General features: G+C 40.6%; 1 protein-coding gene across 8 annotated transcripts in view; it reads right to left on the minus strand.

Annotated features, from left to right (window-relative positions):
* Positions 1 to 20309, minus strand: part of AUTS2 (activator of transcription and developmental regulator AUTS2) — a 986895-nt gene that overhangs the window by 311764 nt on the left and 654822 nt on the right. The window contains exon 1 of one of the 8 annotated variants that reach the window (XM_048823814.2): positions 15504 to 15629. The exons of the other annotated variants lie outside the window; for them this stretch is intronic. Coding sequence (XP_048679771.1) covers positions 15504 to 15614 — 111 coding nt within the window. The 5' untranslated portion in view covers positions 15615 to 15629. Of the gene's footprint in view, positions 1 to 15503; positions 15630 to 20309 lie in introns of those variants that run through there. 8 annotated transcript variants of the gene reach the window in all.

Consider the following 20309-nt stretch of genomic DNA (forward strand, 5'->3'; position numbering starts at 1 on the left):
ATGCTTGTTTTGGTGTTAGGATCTCAGTGCCTTACACATATTATACTACCATCAAGTGTAATTTTTGTGTGTGATTCCCATAAAATGGAACTACTTAGAAAAACTAAAACTGTTGTATTGTAATACTAGGGTTAATGTTAAGGCTTTCTAAATAGCATGGAGAGATGCTATGGTGATTGGTGCTCTATCAAATATCTAGTATCAGGGGATAGCGGTGTTAGTCTGTATCCACAAAAATGAGGAGTCTGGTGGCAGACTAACAGATTTATTTGGGCATATGCTTTCGTGGGTAAAAAAAAACCCACTTCTTCAGATAAATGGAGTGAAAATTCCAGATGCAGGCATTACTACATATGAAGAGAAGGGAGTTACCTTAACTCCACTTATCAAATATCTAAATTACCCTGATTCCACAAAACCTTTAGTGGCTTAAATTTGTTCTTGGATAAATCTTGGCTGGTTGAAATATGCTTACTAATTTAAGAGGCTATTTTTCTGACTGCATAACTCAAAACTGGCGTTAATGTTTAAAAGATCTGATACTTTTTGGCATTTTTACACATTCAAAATGGCCAAGAATTCAATCAGAAATAATAGGCTGTTGTGGGCATGCAAGAACTAGTTTTTATCCATGATTTTGTTACGTATTGTCAAAGATCGCACCATTTAATGGTGAGATTATTTGCATTTACATGATGGAGCCCAATAGTATGTCCTATTGGGTCTGCTTTCAGAAGTCTCTTGATCACTTACTAAGTTACTTACACAACCTGTGTTTCCAAAGTCTGCATAAGTGTGTTGTATGTGAGAGACTCTGTTGGCTCCTTTCAAGCCAGTATGATCCAGAAATGAGGTTAGTTCTTAAACATCTTCAGCACTTATGTCAGGAAAGATTTTATTACCCGAATGGACATATTTGTGAACCTCTTGGAAGATCAAGGAAGTTCCTGCATGCTTCTTTTGGGTGGAAGAACTGCTTTCTATCACTCAAATGAGGGGAAACTGGCGACAAAAAAATTGCAAGGCAACATTTTTGATCTGCCAAGATACACCAAGAATGACTTTGCATTTATGAAGTGAGATAAAATGCTTTAATACCAACAAGAGCACGGCAGGGAAGAATGTCCCAATGAACTAGTGGGATTCCTCATATCAGTAAGGGCCCTCATGTTTAGGATAAGACCCTCAGGGAGCAACCCTGGAGACAAACACTTATGTGGACCAGACTATAAACACAGCAAGAAAAAAAAATACGGCAATATAGAAAATAATACAAGATCTGAGTGCAAATGGACAGACTAGAAACCAACCATATAGAAAAACTTCATATTTTAGCTCCAGACTGCCTTTTGTAAATTATTTTTCCTTTAATTTTACAATCTCAAAGGATACAACCTGTGACCTCCTAACTGGGTCAGCTTCACTGCCTGTGCAGAGAGGATGGGACCAAAGCCCTGCGACTTCCCATTCACTTTGGAGAGTGAAGTAACTCTGTTGGTTGCTGAAGTCTTTTTGCTTCCTGAGTGGAATGGCTGTGACTGTGCTGGCCACTGCAGAGGATTGTATGGGTGCTGGTTCCTTACATCGCCTTACAAGGCCAGGCACCCTCTACCTATAAATCTTGCTGGGCGTCAGACATGCACGTTTACCTTGTCTCCAAATTTGGCCATTTTGCAAGAACATCGATTGTTCGATGGAAGGCGCCATGCAAGTGCAGAACAGTGTTAATCATTTCCTTCTTCTGATTGGTCCAAATCCTATATTTCTCACTCAGGGAAAGCTCCCAACAAATTCTATCGGCTCCATTCCCAAAAGCCCGCACTCTGTTTTTATCGAGCATTTACTCAGGCAGAACACAGATGGCCCTTCATTATGATTTCTAACCAACAGAAGTAAATCCTGAAGGGGCAAGCGTAAGTGCCCTCTAGTATTTAGGGCCCTATTCAGTTGGAAAATTAGGCAGCCTCCAGAGGCACATGAGTTCCAAATGGCCACAAAAGCTGGCAGATCTGTTCAGGAGAAAAAGGTCAGCCTAGAGCATATCTAGGAGGAAATAATGAAAGAAACACTTGCCTGATTTGTAAGCAGACATAGCAGAGAGCTCATATAGGAGACACTGGCCCCTGCATATTCTCTGTTCCTTTTCCCTACCCTATTTTGTCCTTTTATGGAGTCAAGAGTTACTTGAGCCCTAGAGACTGAACTTGCTGTTAGCTCCAGTGGGGAGGAGAGAGGTAGGCTCCATGGCTACATATCTTGATTTTAAAAAAAATTATCAAACCAAATCAAACCAGAAGTTCAGGGGAGTGGAAGAACTTCTCCCACCCAAACTAGTAGGTGTGTCCATTGCTGTGGTTGGAGCCTGCCCAGTTCATGAGGATTTCTCTCACCCCTCTCTTTTGGATGGAGGTTGGGGGAAGCTAGAGTGGGCTTCTTGCTTGTGCTGGTAGTGGTGGCCCAACAGTGACTGTGGGAGCAAGGAGGATTCCCTTGGTTACAGAAACAACAAGGAGTCAGGTGGCACCTTAAAAGACTAACAGATTTATTTGAGCATAAGCTTTCGTGGGTAAAAACCCCACTTCTTCAGATGCACACATCCACTTCTGCACCCGCACTGGTAATTATGATAGTATCCAAACCCCGACTGCCACAGTAAATGCTTGTGAGAAATTTGGAAGCAGTGTCAAAGAGCTCTGCCAGGGAAGAGTGCACCAAAGGGAAAGCTGCTTCCCATCAGTAAAACGTTCTTTATCTTTAGTGTAACATTTATCAGCCTACAGACACTTTATTTGGAGTCTTCACAGAAACCCAAAGTAGTGCCATAAGGTGCCTGGAATATTAGCCAAGATAAAACCTTCAGGGCCATGCACACTACTGTTTTCAAATCTGTTCTTTCATCTGATGTGCCAGTCAAAATTACTTCTGCAACATGGTCAGACCCAACCTGGGTGGATATACGGTCTCAAATTGCTATGGGCATAATTTCGTGAATTGCCAAGAGACAAGCAGATAAATCTCTTTAGATTGTGAGAATTGCTAATTCTTATGCATGGCATGTGTTTTCCAAGTGGCATGTTTAGACAAGAAAACTGCAGAATATGCCTGATGTCACTAATGCTGTTTGCTTAGAAAGCCACAGAAATGTAGGCCAGTGGCCTTTTGTATTTCCTAGTATGAACTGCAAGCCATTTTAGGTGTGTAATATCTTGTACTGTACTTGTTAGCTTTCCCAGCATATGACACTTCACAACTTTTCATTGTCCTTACAGGAGAGAAATCAGATGATAAACAGCAGTCAGTTGGTAGAGAATGCAATGGGACTACTTGTGTTAGTAAAGAATGCAAGGCTGAGCCTTGTCTTTGCTCCATCGCTGCAATGTTAACAAACAGCACAAGTATCATCTTCTGAGACAACCTGTCATGATGAGTTTCAGGATATCTAATCTCGGTCTCCAGTTAGCAGTACTATCCTATGTACAAACGGCCGTGCAAAGGTTTTCTTGTATCTATTTTTGTTATGTACAGATACTGTAGTCAGCGATGCCAAGTTTTAAAATATAATATATAAATGTAATTTCCTCCAGAAGACCGAAGGGACCACCTCTTTGTGTGTGTTCACATAGTCCCTAGTGCAATGGGTTTCTGATCATGACGAGGGCCTGAGGTCATTACTTTAATATAAATATTTCAACTAATCACAACTATTTCCATTATTATTATTGCCAGGTCTTACTTTCAAATGGACTCCACACATTTCATGAGGTTTGGTTACACTAAACTGCAGACCAAGGACAGTCTTGTGTTCAAAGCACAGGATTGGGACTCAAGAGATCAAGGGGTCGTAGGCACCGGAGATAGGGGGGCCAAAGGGCCTTTCCCCACCTTTTAAATGGGGGGGGGGGCAAGCCCTCCACTTTTGAGAATCTGATCGGAGCTGGCAGAACCTCTTCCCTGCTGGCGTGATGGAGGGACAGCCGGGCCAAATCTGAGTGAGTGGTGTTCTGACACAGCACCACTCTGACAACACCACTCAAATTTGGCCCATTTTGGTTGCTTGGCCCCACCACTTTCACAGTGTTTCTGGTACCCTTGCTAGGGGCTCAGTGCCCGGCTCTGTCACAGACTTCTTAGATAACCTTGGGTACATCACTTAATCTGCCTGCGTTTTAGCTCATCTGTAAAATTACACTTCCGTTCTCCCACTTTTTGACTGTCATTTCTCTTTAGATTGTATGATCTTCTGGACAGGGCCTGACTCAGACCATGTGTTTGTACAGCACCTAGCACAATAGGGCTGCAGCCTCAGTTGGGGCCTTTAGGTGCTTCTGTATTATAAGTAGTAGTAGTAGTAATAAATAATAATAATTATTATTAATAGTAATAAAGTGACATATTTTAGAAACTGGTAAACTCCCCTGTCTAAGTCCGAACATGTCTAATGCAAACGGAAATCTCAAATCCAATTATCTACATATTTTAAGTAGCTCCGTTTATTATTATTTAAACTTCCTGGTCATTGGCCACCAAAGTTCTGGGAACTCCAGAATGCTGTTTTGATCTGCAAGGAGGGTGACAACAAATCAGTAGCTTTTGGGTACTTACAGAAAGGTTGAGAATGAACCAGCTGCTTTTCTTTACTGGATGGGATGCATGATTAATTTATTTGTTTTAGCACACTGCACAGATGCAACTTGGTTTACATAAGTTTAATTTACTAGCAAGAATTACAAGTTATTAGCCATTAGCTGGTTTATTCTACAACCTCTTTGGAACCCATCACAGTTTTAATTGGTATCTGAGTTTCACAAGGCAAATGGAAAAGATTTTTTTAAAACAATGTAACAAAGTCACACTCTCTAACCCAGTAGAATGCAAAAATAATCTGTGCTAATGACTTCAACTAATGCAGCTGAATATAGCAGGAGTGGATCATAAAGATGCTCTTTGGAGGACAACAGCTCTGCAATAGTTAATGAATTTGGTGGGGAGAGCAGATATTTCTTCAAAACAACTTGTCAAGTAAGCTGCCTCTTAACAGATGTAAAGGCAGGGCCCAAAGTAGAAGCTGGCAGAAACAGATGGTGCCTAAGGGCAGCTTTCTGTTTCAGTGCTCTCAGGGGCTAGGCTAGGCAAGATGGGAGGTGTGGAGAGGTGGGGGTTGTGTTTTTCAGCAGCAGGTAAAATCCATTTGTCACACCAGCTCCAACTGGGCTTTCAGCACAAAAGTTAATATCTGAAACCAATGAGGCATTCTGCCCTCTGATTTCAGCAAAGCAGAGAAAAACCTCTTTAAGCATATGGAACCCCAGTCTCTTCAGAAAGAAAACATGTCAAGCTTCTCATTTTTTTCCAAAAGACTTGTTTTCTGTATTTCCCCTTCAAAAAAAGAGAAAAACGGGTATGCAAAGGCAAGTGTTTTATCTTATTGTAACTCCAGGGAAAGAAGCGGGGGGTGGGGGAGGGGGAGGAATGAAGAAAATAAGTGTGTTTTCCTTCTCTGTCCTCGAAAGAATAACATCAGTAACCTCTTAAAAGCAGCCCCTACATTCTCTCTCTCTCTGAAATACAGACACACACATACCAGCACCAGCAATAAATTTCCATCGCCTCCAACTTTTAACATTGCCAAGGTATGTGCCACAGAGAGGATTTTTATGAGCAGGTCTTTGACTGCCAGCATTCCACCTTCATAAAGAAGAGATTTTAGTCCATTCTGTCTATATTTTGTGTAGAGGAATCAAGGTCAATAAACCATGGAGAAATTCACTCTACCTTACTCCATTTCACACTTTTGTCATCCATGCTTTATCGAGTATCTGAATGAATTTTTAATATCATGTCACAAAATGCTTTGGTCTTCTATCACATGCTAGGACTCTATAAATTGATAACACTTGGGAGTTCTCAGATATACTCAGCGCTGAAGAAATAGCTTTAAAGTTTAGTCATTCTGATGGAATGTAAGAGCTTATATTAGTGACAGGTTGACAGAAAAAGCTGTTTTCCTTTCCATTTCACAGACTTCCACGTATGAACGCCATGAAACATGTCAGGACTTTCTCTGAGTCTATGAAGACAGAGATGGCATCTGCTCCCAGTGGGGAGCCCTTCTAACCAGTAACACTAAAATTTCATGATTCTGAATGCTGAGTGACAGCCAAAAGAAGGACAGGGAGGAGGTGTTTACTGTATTTTATAGGAGAGCCTCCATTGCTTGTCTTGGTATCGGATACATGTTTTTGTAGAATATAATGCTACTTTCAGCACATTCTTTTTTAAATGCAAAATGCATTCGTGTTGACTAAACAAGTTTATAATTCTCCACTGTTGACAAATTACAGATGATTCCTAGACTGTGCAGCAAAACCATGGATTTATCAGTACAGCTTTAGATAGCTGGGTGAACAAGAAGATCCTGGGGTTTTAGCAGAAGGCTTGTTCTAGTAGCCAGCCAATTGGGATGGTGTCAAAGAATTTCACAGCACCATTCTGTGAAGCTGACCCAGTCTTCTAATAACTGCAGAAGGAAACAGGACCAGCTACAGTCTACAGTATCTTGTTTCATTACATCTGTGGTCAAATTAAGGTCTAGTTAGGTTCTGCTTTCATGTTTCTTTCTTTGTCAAATGAGCTCCAATATCATAGTATTGAAGTCAATTGGTGTTTGCCAGTAACTGCAATGGGATCAGGATAGGAGACAGACACACATATATAAGTGGACTAAAAAGACGTGACCAAAAACTATGAGTTTCACAAATTAGTGCAAATTCTTACGCACATGCTTCATATTAAACAAATGATCAGGCCCATTAAAATGAATGAGACTCTTCATACTGTTAAAGTAAAAAACATGCACACGTGCTTGCAGGATTGAGGCACAAGCGTGCAGGATCACATACTATAGGGACTTCTATTCTAAAGGTGCTAAAAATATGGATACTGGGGGTCCACATGGCCACACATATTTCTTCTTGAAAAGTAGGCCAGCAACAAGCTGACATCTCTAATGCTACATTTTTGGAGACCACGTAACGGTGAGAGATGCAAACTATGTACAGTCATAGAAGTTCAGCAATTAATCTGATTTACCTGAAACAATGGATCTTGTACTAAAACACTCCAGGAACTTTCTAGTTATTCATTTAGATAATTTATTCACCTGTGTGTACATGTTTAGAACTCTCACCAAATTGAATGGAAGCTAAATCGATACGTATGTAAAGGGAAAGAGAAACTTTCAGGACCTGATCTTGGACTCCTTCCTCCTGCTGAAATCACTGTGTGTATACACACTTGTACAAGGGAATATTGTATTGTGTCATACACATGCACCCATAACTTTTTGTCCACCTGCTATTTTGTCATGCCAAGGTAAGAGTCGTGGCACAAATCACAGTCAGAAAAATTCAGGTGAGTCAGGAAGAAATGGTAAGAGACTCAAATCATTCAGTGGTTTTGAATCAGGTCCTACGTGGGGTTACAGATACCTCAGCTACAATGAAAATCACCAGTGCATTCTTAGTACCACTGTCATATGGCTTCCGAAGAATGAACTATTTATTTGGCCAGGTCAGTTAAACTGACCACAGAAACACTGTGAACAATGCACGTGTTTTAATGTGTTCTGATTACACTGCTGCTGATTCTAATAAGATTATGGATAATAGTAAGCATTCACAATGCTGCTACTTTAGAAGAGAGGGCTTCCACAGCCAACTCCCATTTCTCTCCCTTCTGCTTTTCTTTACTGAGGATGTGTCAAGGTGCACGAAGCTAATCTTCCAGCCTCTGCATGCTTGTAAGCACCATTAGTGCACCTGTGTGCACCTGTGATACAAAGCAGCCTACACAGAAAAAGAGGGAGAAAGTGAGGACATTAATCAAAGGCTAAACAAACTAAATTTAAAAAAGAAAAAAAAAAGGGAAATTGGCAAGGCAACGAAGGCCAAACCAAGTAAATTTCAATATGCAATAAATCACAGCAACACAGATGAGACACGCACCCAGAAGCCCAAGTGACATCATAATACAGCTAGAAAGCAACAAAGTTATTATTTTATAACCATTCTGCCTCCCTCTCCTCCTTCCATGGGGAGAAGGGAAGAGATCCACTGATCTCTTATGTGCTTGGAGAGACCATTCTTATTGTCTTATGTGGCACCAAAAGAGAAGGGGTGATTGTAAGTGAAGAGTTCTCTTTGTGACATAAAACTTTCAGTCCTAAATCATGCTATTTCATCTTGGCTCCCAGCAAGTAGCCTGTTTCAATTTATACATCAAATGTGACACAATCTAAACTGCTCACTTTTTAAATACCCTGGGTCTTAATCTTCTCTTACACCAATTTTAACTTGAGTGATTTAAATGGAATTATTCTGGATTTCCAGTGGTGTCACTAACAGCACAATGAGCTCCTATTTGTTTTAACAGTTAAATGAGCTATAGCAGTATTGGTCCAATCTCAAAGGGTTTGCATGTCCCATGTGGACTGTAACCACGCCAAAGCGCATAGATTAATTTAAATCCTTTGGTTTTGCAAAACTGGGCTGGAAACCTCACAAGGACAGGATTCAGTATTTTGAGGGTGGAGATGGGAAGGGGAACACTGTAAGATTATTCTATATGGTATTTTTTTATGGTCTCAACCAGAAAGCATTAGTGCAAAAAGGGAAAAATTGGACTTCAAAAAGATTGATTCAGGTTTGGTCTGAAGTTTAGACAAATGTTAGGAGAAAATGTGGGTTCCTCATTTTAGTCAACTTCTTTCATCCCTCCATATTCACCAGCTTGATCTACAGCATGGACTCAACTGTTAGCATTCTTCCCAAACCAAAAGGTATTTCACTTTATATCCCAGTCATCTCACACATCATTGTTATTCTTCATTAACACATTCTGAAATGAATACACATGATTTTAGGATCACAGAACTCCTGATGACTTTTAAGGGCTTTACAAGGGTCATGACTCTTTTTTGAAATTTAAGCAGTGAGTGTTATTAGAAGAGTTCAGTTATTGGGTGCCATTTTAACATAGTCTTATATCCAAAAACTGCAGTAGAAGACATATTGCATGGTGATGTATGCTGTAGTTACAAGAGGAAAATAGTCTGAGTAGATCATCAACTTGCTTTCTAAATATGTTATTTACAATACGCAGCAGATGTTCTCTGAATGTTAATGTGAAAATACAGGCCTTTTATTTATTTCTTTTCTGACAGACTAAGAAGTACAACTAATATAATAATAATCTTGGAAAATCCAATGATTACCTCACAATTTGGTAAATGCTATGTTGAGTCAATTGTCTTATTATCTGGTGTTTTCATAACTCACTAGATAAACACAGCAAACTATGATTTCCTGGTAACTATCAGTTATTTTTTTCAAGGAAGAACAGGCTTCCAAGAAACCTCAATGAAGCTTAAGTAACAGTATTTCTATTTTTTTTTTAATGCAATGGCAGGCATGAGTGTGTGCCTGCATTGCTGCCCTCCACAGATGGAATTAGAACCGCTTCATGTGTCTTATATTGTTAACTGCTAATGGGGTGTTTTGTTTAAGTCAGCTGCAAAGGCCCTGTTCTTTTAGAACAAGAGGATCTGAGTTCTATCCCTGTTGCTGCAGTAGAGTTACCAGTTGCCCTAAAGTGCAATTCAAGGACAACTGTGGTATGCTAGGGGGCAACGGATTAGTTTTAATATTTTGATATCTCAGAGCTACTGGTAGCTTGCTTAGAGAAGGATGGATCTGGGAAAGAATCTTGACTGTAGCATTAATATGCTGGATAGCAGCACACAAAGTGATGAGACAAATTAAACCTTTTTTCATTACTTGATCCCCGTCTAAATTCTGTTCCACTACAACAACTACTAATAGTTTCTCTTCTAAATGAGCATTTCATTGAAATCAATGGAATGGCACATCCTCCATCACAGGAGGAGCTTATCTACTGATAATAGTTTTCCTCCTAGTATGCAATATTTGACAGCAGTTTGACAGCAGACCGTTAAAAGTAATACAACTTCAAAATATCACAACACTAAATGTTCCTGGTCATCACTGATTACTAGACATTAACCACATATACAACCCACCCACCCCCCACACTCTCACCACACCAACTCCCAAAACATCCACTATGTACCACTGCACCTCTCAGCACAATTTGCACTGTTGGCAGATCAAGGGGCAAAAATCAGTCTAATTTTCTGCCTGCCATTTCTCCTCTCTGCTTTGCTGATGCAAAAACTATCCAGGCCCTACGTGCTGTAGAGATAAAATTGTTATTGCACAATAACAACGGTCTACGTATATTCATACATGCACATTCATACCCATGGTCAGGGGATCTGATGTTTATATCCTAAGGGAGTGGCACTTAGTTGCCCCTGGGATTTATTACCTGCTGCCCTCATCAGTTGTAGTCATTGACATGTACTGCAGAGAGGCTGTGCAATGGTACCAAAATGAAATGGTAACTTTTTACACCTACTCTACACAGATATAAATAATGCCACCAGGTGCAAGGCAGAGGAGAACCAAGCTCTTGATCTTTTTCTATTTCTGGGTGGAACCTACCACACTTTGGGGTGCAGTAGGGCTTTTTGTTTGTTTTTATGGAATGAAATCAGATTTCTTACAACTGTACAGAAAACACTAGTACAACGTTCCTAGTCTCAGTAACCTTCATTTCCGAACAGAGCAAATAAAGAAAATCCAGTTTGTGAGGATCTTGCAAAGTGAAAAATCTGGATGGCATCTCAGCTTCCCTTCCCAGCTCGACGCTATGGCTGGGAACAGAACGTTTGCTGCTATGGTACATGACAGGTAAGGAGACAGAAGTAACAGTCACATCTGGTATCATTAATACTTTAACAGACTTCCTTTTTCTAAATTAGTATAATTCTGCAGGCAAAGTGACAGCGGCTCACAGAGACTACGAATCTGCAGAAAACCACAAACAAACAAACAATTCGCTAGTACAGCTATAGGCAGGTCTGACAAGTCCTTCAAAAGAGTGGAACAGCTAGAGCCCATAGCGGTGGGAATGCTAAAATTCCAGTCTGGGATTTCTCTAAGAGTCTTGCAGGTGAAAGATGTCATTGATAACCATTGATTGATGCCAAATCGACAGGCACATACTGCAGGTGACACCTGCTGCACTGCTGAATGTACCAGATGCACTGGTAACATTTCATCAGTGTCAATAGAGCTGCCAGTGGGAAAACAGCAGGAAAGAATGGGTCGGCATTCTGAGCAGGTTCTTTACCTACTCAGTTTGCATGCTGATTATATTTTAGTCTAATCATGCCTGGTGCTGAGAACTTCCAACTCTTATTCATGTCATTACGAACTGATGAAGCTCAGTAATTTATAGTATTGTATCCTACGATAGCCCTAGATTGGCTAGGTTGGAATTTCATCTCCCCCTAAAAATGTAAATGCTAGATTGCAATTTCATACCCCCTAACAATGTCCCTGGTATTATCAGGTTCCAAATGGTAAGAACATTCATCCACTCCATGCGGGTTCATCCCTGCAAATACTCCCCTGGGTTCTACAGGATGTACATATGAACATATGCACATGAAAGTATGTGAGAGAGACAGAGAACTCAAGACTTGCCTTGACTTTCCAGGCTCTCAGGCAGAAATTGAACACACCAGCTACTAGAGAGTAATGGTTGCATTAGCACCTTATTTTCTCTCTTCTTTTCTTCAACCCTTCAGTTGAGGAATATAGTACAGCTGTCCACGGATCATACTAATCCAGTCATTGCAGACAATCCAATCTTAAATATGTAAGACATGCATGTGTTCCCTGCCATAGAATGAATAATCTAACACATTTTTATAATATTTTGTAATAGACAGTGACAGTCTGAAAAAGAATTCCAGTTTTGCAACATCTAGCCCTTTAGGGTTTATCTCTTTTAAACCTTTTGGAAATTAAACCTGGCCTCTCCCCAAAATAACCCAAAATTGTATTGCTGAACCAAGCCAGACTTATTATACTGCTTCTTAAAAGTGATGAATACATGAAAATATTATATTGTGAGAAAGAAGCAGGGTATTTTAAGTATCTGTGCTCAGCAAAATAAAATAGGGAGCCATCTCTGGCCCTAGCATTTTGTTTTGTCTCCACAAGGCAGTCGCTCACAAAACCAACTATTTCTACAACACACACAAGTTTTGGTGCTAACCTCTATCTTTATTTCTGTTTGGCAACTTAGCTGGCATATATCTTTTTTAGGCAATCTTGATTTAAAATCATGTTTGGGGTTGTTGACAACTTAAATCTGTATGCCTGTAGCCCACGCCGTTTCAGCAGTTCTGGGGTTACGCAGGACTCAGCTCCTGTGGACAGTTACATCAATGAGATCCAACAGGTTCTTCAAGTCACCACAGTAAAGTCCCCCATCCCAGCTGAAGCATCTGGAACTTTTCCCATGATTTCATTCTCTGGGTTGGCATCTCCATACACCAAAACAGAGAGAGAGAGGAGACATTTTTCAAAGCTCTCTATGAAGTATATACATAGGCAAATCCCATTTAAAAAATCATGCTAATGGGTATATTTAAAGCCAAACTTTTCCCACCCTCTCTAAGCAGGTGAACTTTCCCAGGTATTGCACCTTGTACTGTAAGTCTGGTGACATCTGCAGTACCACAATGTGAACAATCCAATTGTTAGGTAGGTTTGCTCTGCATTCTATCTTTGCTGGATAGCATCAACTACCCTCTTTTGTTAATTGCTACGTATAATCCATGTATTTAAATAAACCAATGCACTAAGTCTTAGGAAGTCTCTACTGGAAGGCAGTCTTAATGGTAAATCACCCCTGGTGGCTGTGTTTCTTTTATGTTGGTTACTGTACTGAGAAAGAAAACAAAGAGTCAGATTCTAACCTTACTCACTGATAAGCAGAGTGTGACTCTTGGTTATAAAAACCTCCATGGACTTGCTCCAGGCTCCCACACAGACAACTCACTACTCTCATCTGCGCTTGTCCAGCTCTGCCACCCTCTTTTGTCCCTTTGCACAAGCTCTTCACTTTTGGTGAAAGAGCACTCTCCTTGGCCATCTGGAAAAGGCTTTCTATGTTTCTCTGTCTCATTGACTCTTTACCACTTTTGAAATCTACCTATAAAGATTTTTTTTTCCATGCCTAAAACTCCCTCTCTTTTCCTCTGTGGTTTAACAGCAGGATCTTATTAGGTGCGGTATGGTGTTAACTCTCATTGAAGACAATGGGTATTGAGGATGCTGAAAACCTTGCATGAGGTGCTTACTTCCTCTCAGGATCCTTAACCTTGTAACTGTATTTTTCCATCTGTAAAAGGTTGGAGGATACCACGTGTTTGCAAGATGCTTTACAAAATAAACCACGTGTTATTTCATCTCCCCCCGCCACCTCCATTTTACTGTTGGTTTGGGGGAGTTTTAAATAATAATAAGGTGATAGCCACACTGTGCACCACCTCAGATGACGCAGGCAATTAGGACTAGAAAGGGTAGATACTTGACAGCTGGCCCTCCAATTCGGCGATGACTGCAATTAGAAGGGAGAATAATCCACCCATGTCTCAACTGAAGCAGCTATTACCCACACAGCATCATAAGCACAGCCTTAGCCAGAGAAAGCGTCTGTGAGCAAAGGTCCAAGACAGTATAGAACTCTGCAGTTTGTTACTAGAATTTCATAGCAACCAGGGGCTTCCAAAATTTCCAATAGAGGTTTAAATATAGCCAGCAAACTAGCTGACATACTGAAAGAAATCTCCCACTGTCTGTTCAGGAACTGCTAGGTAAAGTGTCTGCACATCCTGAAGTTTAATTAATTACTGAAGCAATAACACTATTCCTCAATAATTCATGATTTTTGTGACTAGATCCAATTTGTTATGTCAGTATTTTGGAAGTTAGAGCAGAGTACCACAAATCAGGAATCTCATCTCTAATTCTTTCCAAGTTGCCAAAGCAGTTTAGGGTTCGAATTTCAAAAGCACCTCGGATTTCCAAGCACAAGTGTCATTGACGTTCAATGGGATTTGTGCTCCTAAGTCACTTAGGTACTTTTGAAAATGACACCCTGGGATACCCAATTAAAAGTTAAATAGGAACTAAAATCCCTAGGCAGCTTTGAAAATTTCAGCTCGTGAGAACTGGACACCTTCTAGGAAAGATAAACACAAAAATCTCTCTCTCCCAGCCCTGCCAGAGGGAGCTCTCTTATACCCGGGCTTTTCTTTTAAATTACAAATAAATAAATACATAAAAGGCGAAGATGCTGGTGTGTTTGAAAGGGCTGCTGAGTGAAGGCTAAGTTGAGATGGGTTTTGCAGTTAATACGGAAGCTGGTGGTCATTCTTACTCCTTAGTTTCTCGTGGGCTTAGCTGTTTGACCTCTGGCAAGTAACAAACTGGACTGGGACCAACCATGCCATTCAAACAGGCCACCCAAAGTAGAATTGTTTTTCAGCTGCATCTAAACAGGGCTCAATACACAGAGATGGCATTAAACTATTGGTCATATATTGACCATTTCTCATTAATCAATCCTGAGCTATTTGGCTGAGTCCCTTGGATGGAATTCTATTTACAGTAACTTCCGGTACATATGAGAACAGCTTGTGTCGATAAGAACGTGTTACCTTCCTGTTGACACAGGCGGTACTGAGGCTGGACCATTCACACTCACTGCAGTCTTCAATGAGACCCCAAGAGGAGCGGGAAGTTCTACAGAAGGTCCAGCCTCCCTCCACATGACAAAACAATGAGCTAACTGCCCAGGTCCCAATTCTAGGTTCAAAACAGCACATTAAGACTGAATATTTTGCTTCCAGGTTGCAGCCCTTTTGATCAGGAGACCATGGAATGTGCTGGCATTATGGGCCTGCCTGATGTATGTTTGCTGTCAGTGCTGAAATAACAGTAAATGCATCTAAGCAGGCCCCACCTGCTGAGCAGTATGCTCTCAATACCTCAGGCAGAACTGTGCGCTGTTCAGCTAGAAAAACTTCCTCCCACCCAGCAAATGGCAGAGCAGAGAAATGCATATGCACGCACGCAAAGGGAGAAAAGGAAGACTCAGAGGACATGCATGTCAGGCCTCATTTCTCTGCGACAGCTCATATGTATTAAACAGCTCATATGTATTAAAAAAAAAAATTAAAAAACCAACACAAGCACAGCCTGCTAATCGCATAGATCATTACCACAACAGGCTGAGAAGATGGCTTGTTGATGGTTGATTCATGGGCTCTTATCACAAGCCAAAAAGAGAGAAGAGGGAAATTAAGGCTAATTTTTGTTAACGTACACCAGGAGGCTCTCTCAAATGTTGATGGAGATCACAGTTTAAGCTGAGGCATGGGAGGCTGTTACCAGGTTGCTACTGATGGTGCAAAAGCTCACCTGGCAACACTCATCCCCCTCTTGAATTGAACAATTTGATGACTCTGTACCACATATAGTTTTCTCATCACATAGTGGAATTACCAGGGTAAGGAACCAGGACATGTCCTTTTCAGAGAAGATGAGGATTTTGTTAAGGTGCCACTGGAAGTGCTGGCAGGGCGGATATGGATGGTTTGTGGGTCTCTCACTCATTATCACTCCTGCTGGCTAAGGCCTGTGTAGTAATAAGAAGCAGAGGAGTTACTAATTCTCAACACACGCAACAAATGCAATAGGATCAACACCATTCCATCTGGTGAAAAAGCTCTCTGCAGATCACATTTAACAGCATAATTAATACCTTTGGACTCAATGGATGCAGACCTCCTGTTACCTAAACTGAAAAATCATGCTCTCGTAGGGTTATGGGTTTTTTCATTCTGTCCAGCTATAGTGAAATCCTGTTAGAGTTATGTCTTTTTTTGCCCACAAAACAATTTTCACTGTAAATTGGAGCTTCACTGTTATAAATATTGTAATTTGCATACAGTAGTGCAAAGAGACAATTCTGGAGTGCTGTCCTACTTTATAGTAGAGCTTTGCAATGTCAGAGCAGGGTCTACTGCACAGTGCATCAATTAAATAGCAAAACTCAGTAAGGCTATACGGCTATCTTAAAGTTTATTGTCACAATCACCAAGCCCATATCAAACAAGATACAGCTATGAATATTTCTTCATGTAGGAAATCTAATAAAATACATTCCATGACAAGACTGTCCTGGAATGGGAATAATAAAGTCCTTTGATTTTTGGAGTTATTTTTTCCTGGCATTGGTTCCATGGTTGGGAATCAGGATATCAAGAAATCAATGCCATCAAGAGGTCATAAGTGTTTTTGGAGTGGGTTTTGACATTTGAAACATGTAAAAGATTCTATGTTTCAGCTATGCAGATACTCCAAGTTTGGTTCTAGATTCAGAATAGCTGCTGACTTGTAAAATAGGGAGCTAGGAAATGTCATACTGGATCAGAGCAATGGTTCATTTAGTCCAGTATCCTGTCTCCAGCAGTGCTTCAGAGGAAGGTGGAATGGGAAAAAATTACTTCTTAACACTCAGCAGTTAACGGTTAGCTTATGCATTGAACCATGAGCTTTTATATCCCTTCCAAAAACAAACAACAGTAATAGTTATTAATCATTTAAATTGTGTTAACAGCAAGAACCCTCAAACAGCTTGGGGCTTTATTGTCCTAGGTACTTTGCAAACACACAGCACTCACGTGTGTGCACAGAAGTAGGTTCTCTTTAATGCAACTGTTGATATTCTCATTATCCATCCAGACTGGATTTTCAAAAGTGCCTAAGGGACTGGGGTCCACTGAAATCCAGTAAGAGTGGGGAACCTGGCCCTTTTGAAAACTCCAGTCATAATAATGACAACATGGGTCAGATGGACCACACATGAGAACAAGGATCTCTTTACTCATCACTAGAACAAATATCTCATAGGCAGCAGCCTTATAAGATTCTCATATCCAACACAGGTTCCTGCTGAACTGGATGGTCTGGCTTCTGATTTAGTATATTCATTTAAGTTTAATTTTTTTTGGTTGAAATTGTCAAAAGGGGTGCAGTCACAATGACATATTTATTAACTATTATTAGAAATGTCTATTTTTTTTGGTCTGTGGACACATGAAACCCACTTATTTCACACAGGCCATTGAATAGCCATCAGACGCTAAAGATTTTTGCACACTGCCGACCTGTGACAAAATCAGAGAGTATAATTATTCTTGCCAGACTGTCTCCTAGGCCAAAGGTGTTTGAGCGATCTTTGGAGAAAGCATCTGAACTTGTGCATGCTTGCCCACAGTTCCAAACCAAAGATATTCAGCCCATCTGCTAGGTATTACATGGTTTGACACTTCTACTGAAAAGGCTAAAGAAAGAAAAACGTCTTTGGTGTTGGCAGGCACCTCTTCATAGTCACAGCTTTCACATTTTAGAATCTTGCTATAAATTACCAGCATGGAACTGAAAGTAATTGACAGCACTCCCGACACTCCCACAGCCAAGACGTAGAATCCACTACAGCCGTTACACGACAGACAGCATGGATGAGCTAATTAATTGGAGGAAGGGTTTTATTTTTCTCATCCGTGTTCTAGCTTCACATTGTTATATTGCACACAGAGGCCTTCTTAGAGGACATAAAAAGACATGGAGGGAATAAAGCAAAGGGTAAAAAAATCTCTATGGTGAAGGAAGGGCCTGATCCTGGGAGGCATTTAACATCCTGTAATTTCCGCTATAATCAGTGGGAGTTGCAGGCGGTCATAATGACTCAATATCAAGTACTCCATTTTGTAAGTGCAACTCGATTGTTTTTCTTTGTGTGCTTCTCTGGAAGAAAAAATATTCATTCAAAGTAGTGAGTGGCAAAAGAAGTGGGAAAACATTATCTTGAGAATGTTTCTGTAACTTGGATTTTGTCATGAGCCAGGTAATACAGTAATATTATTTACATAGGAATCGTACTTTCCCTGATATTCCAAGCCCCCGTTAAGTTTGCTTAAACCTTTGTTCAGACAATTTAGAAAGCACAGGACAAAGCACTTGAGTAGCAGTCACAATCTAAAATATTTTTATTTTGTGTGACAAACAAAATAAGCTTGTTGCTGAGATTTGCCCATTTCCTAATCTCTGTGCTGTGCTGATAAACATTTGGTTGTAAATATTAAACACTTAGTGTGTACTGATCATTTTGCATATGCCCTGTTTTAGAAACTCAGTCAGAGCTGGTCTGAACATTTTCACAAATATGTGCTGATTCTGCCAAAAACTTTGCACTCATTAGCCTGGTAGTTAAGATGGGCACTGGCCTGGGAGACTCAGGTTCAAGTTAGGATCAGGTTCTGCCTGATTCAAAGTGATCTGGGATGAAAAAAAACTGCTCTGAATTAGGCAGAACAAGGACTTGAACCAGAGTCTTCCACCTGATAGACACAGACATGTTTTCTCTCTCCAACTTCAGTCTGAAAATGGACATTTTTACACAATTCCATTTTTGTGAAAACATTTGAAAGTTTTTGTTCCAATATGGAACAAAAATAACTTTCAAAATGTCTAAAGTTGCTGCAAAATGGCATGGTCATCCACGCAGCTCTATTAGTCAACTTTTTGCTACAGTCACAGATAGCAGTGATTCCTTTTATCTTAATGGCTCACAACTATCTTTGGGTTTCAAGAGGCAATTTGGCACACCAAATGGAAGGCACCTTTAATAATTTTGGGCATGGGGGAAATACACAAATGACTGACTGCATCTCATATCAAACTGTGCATGAGCAGGAATATTTCTTTTGCATTTATTAATTCCAGCACCTAGCACTTTTTATCAGTTGATCTCGTAGTGCTTTACAATGGAGGTCAGTATCGTTATTTCCATTTGACAGATAGGGAAACTGAGGCACAAGGAGGGGCTGTGACTTGCTCAAGGTCACCCAATGGCAAAGCCAGGTATAGAACCCAGAATCTCAGGCTAGTGCTGTATCAGTGCTCCTGAGTTTTATTCCTGATCTCATCCTATAGCTCTTTTGGTCAGTAATGGCTGGAAAAAATGAGGAAACAGCTACACATAGTCTGCAGGAAGGAAGTGTGTCTACAGTGACCCCTCTAGCCAATCTCAGGCATCTTCATGCTTTGAAATGAGCTCCATCCAGGTCACTTTAACCAGATGTGTGGTGGTCAAAGCATGGGATCCTCAAAGTTTACTTCAGGTGTATCAAGGACAAAAGAATGCCTGGGATCATTAGCACTTGGATTTGCCCCTCTTCATTCTGACAGAGCCAGTGCATTGCCTCAGAGCATTTGTGCATCAGCACATAATAGCTCCAAAAGGATAGTTATGATCTCCTGGGTCCATTCCCAACCACTTATTTTTATCTTTGCTCAGCTGCAGACACTAACAAAAAAGCAACAGCAGAAAAAACACTTCAAACACTTTAAACAACATCACATTAAATGGAACTAATCTTTGGCAATTCTAAAATGTCTTAACCAGAGGATCTCAAAGCAATCATTAGACCTGCAACGACCCCAAAAGATAGAGAAATGCTTTTTTCAGTGCTTTGCATTTAGGGAAAATTAGGCAGAGAATAGTTACGAGATTTGCCCAAGGTCTCACAACAAGTCAAGGGCAGATACAGAACCCAAGTTTCCTGGTGACCTGTCATGTTCTTTAACCACTATATAATGCGTCTTCATTTAGGAAATATTAAAGGTGAAGTGCAAAAAAAAAAAAAAAGCTTGTGTCCTCTATTGCTTCTTTTTGATATGTAAAGGAAGACTAATTATATTTGCTGAAGGTTTCCCTAAGGATCAGAGAATTGGAGCGTACACCTTAACCAAAGAGGCAAGAAAGGAAAGTTACTTACCATGTGCAGTAACTGGAGTTCTCCGAGACGTGTTGTCCATACACACATTGCACAGTTGATGTGCATGTGCAAGAGATCGGAGTCCTTTTGGCCAGCAGGACCCGCAAGGGATGCATGAGCTCTTCAGTCCTTGTGCTCTACAACAAGAGCATATAAAAAGGAGAGGCCCACCTGCCGCCATTTGGTTCCTTCTCACTGCAGAATCCCAAAGATGAGGATGCTGAGGTATAGCGGATGGAAGGGCAGGTTGAGGAATGTGCATATGGACAACATGCACCTCAAAGAACTCCAGTTACTCTTCTCTGTAAATAACTTGCCTGTCTCCTTCCAGTGATTGTCCACACGTACATTTCATTGATGGTGACTCCCACATACTGATCTTATTAGGGAGGTGGGAGCTCTGAGTAGTTAAGGAAACAGTGATTGAAGGACAGCTTTGCCAAATGCAGCGTAAGACCTAGAAATG

The sequence above is a fragment of the Caretta caretta genome, chromosome 17 (assembly GCF_965140235.1).
Source record: "Caretta caretta isolate rCarCar2 chromosome 17, rCarCar1.hap1, whole genome shotgun sequence".
Lineage (NCBI taxonomy): Eukaryota > Metazoa > Chordata > Testudines > Cheloniidae > Caretta > Caretta caretta.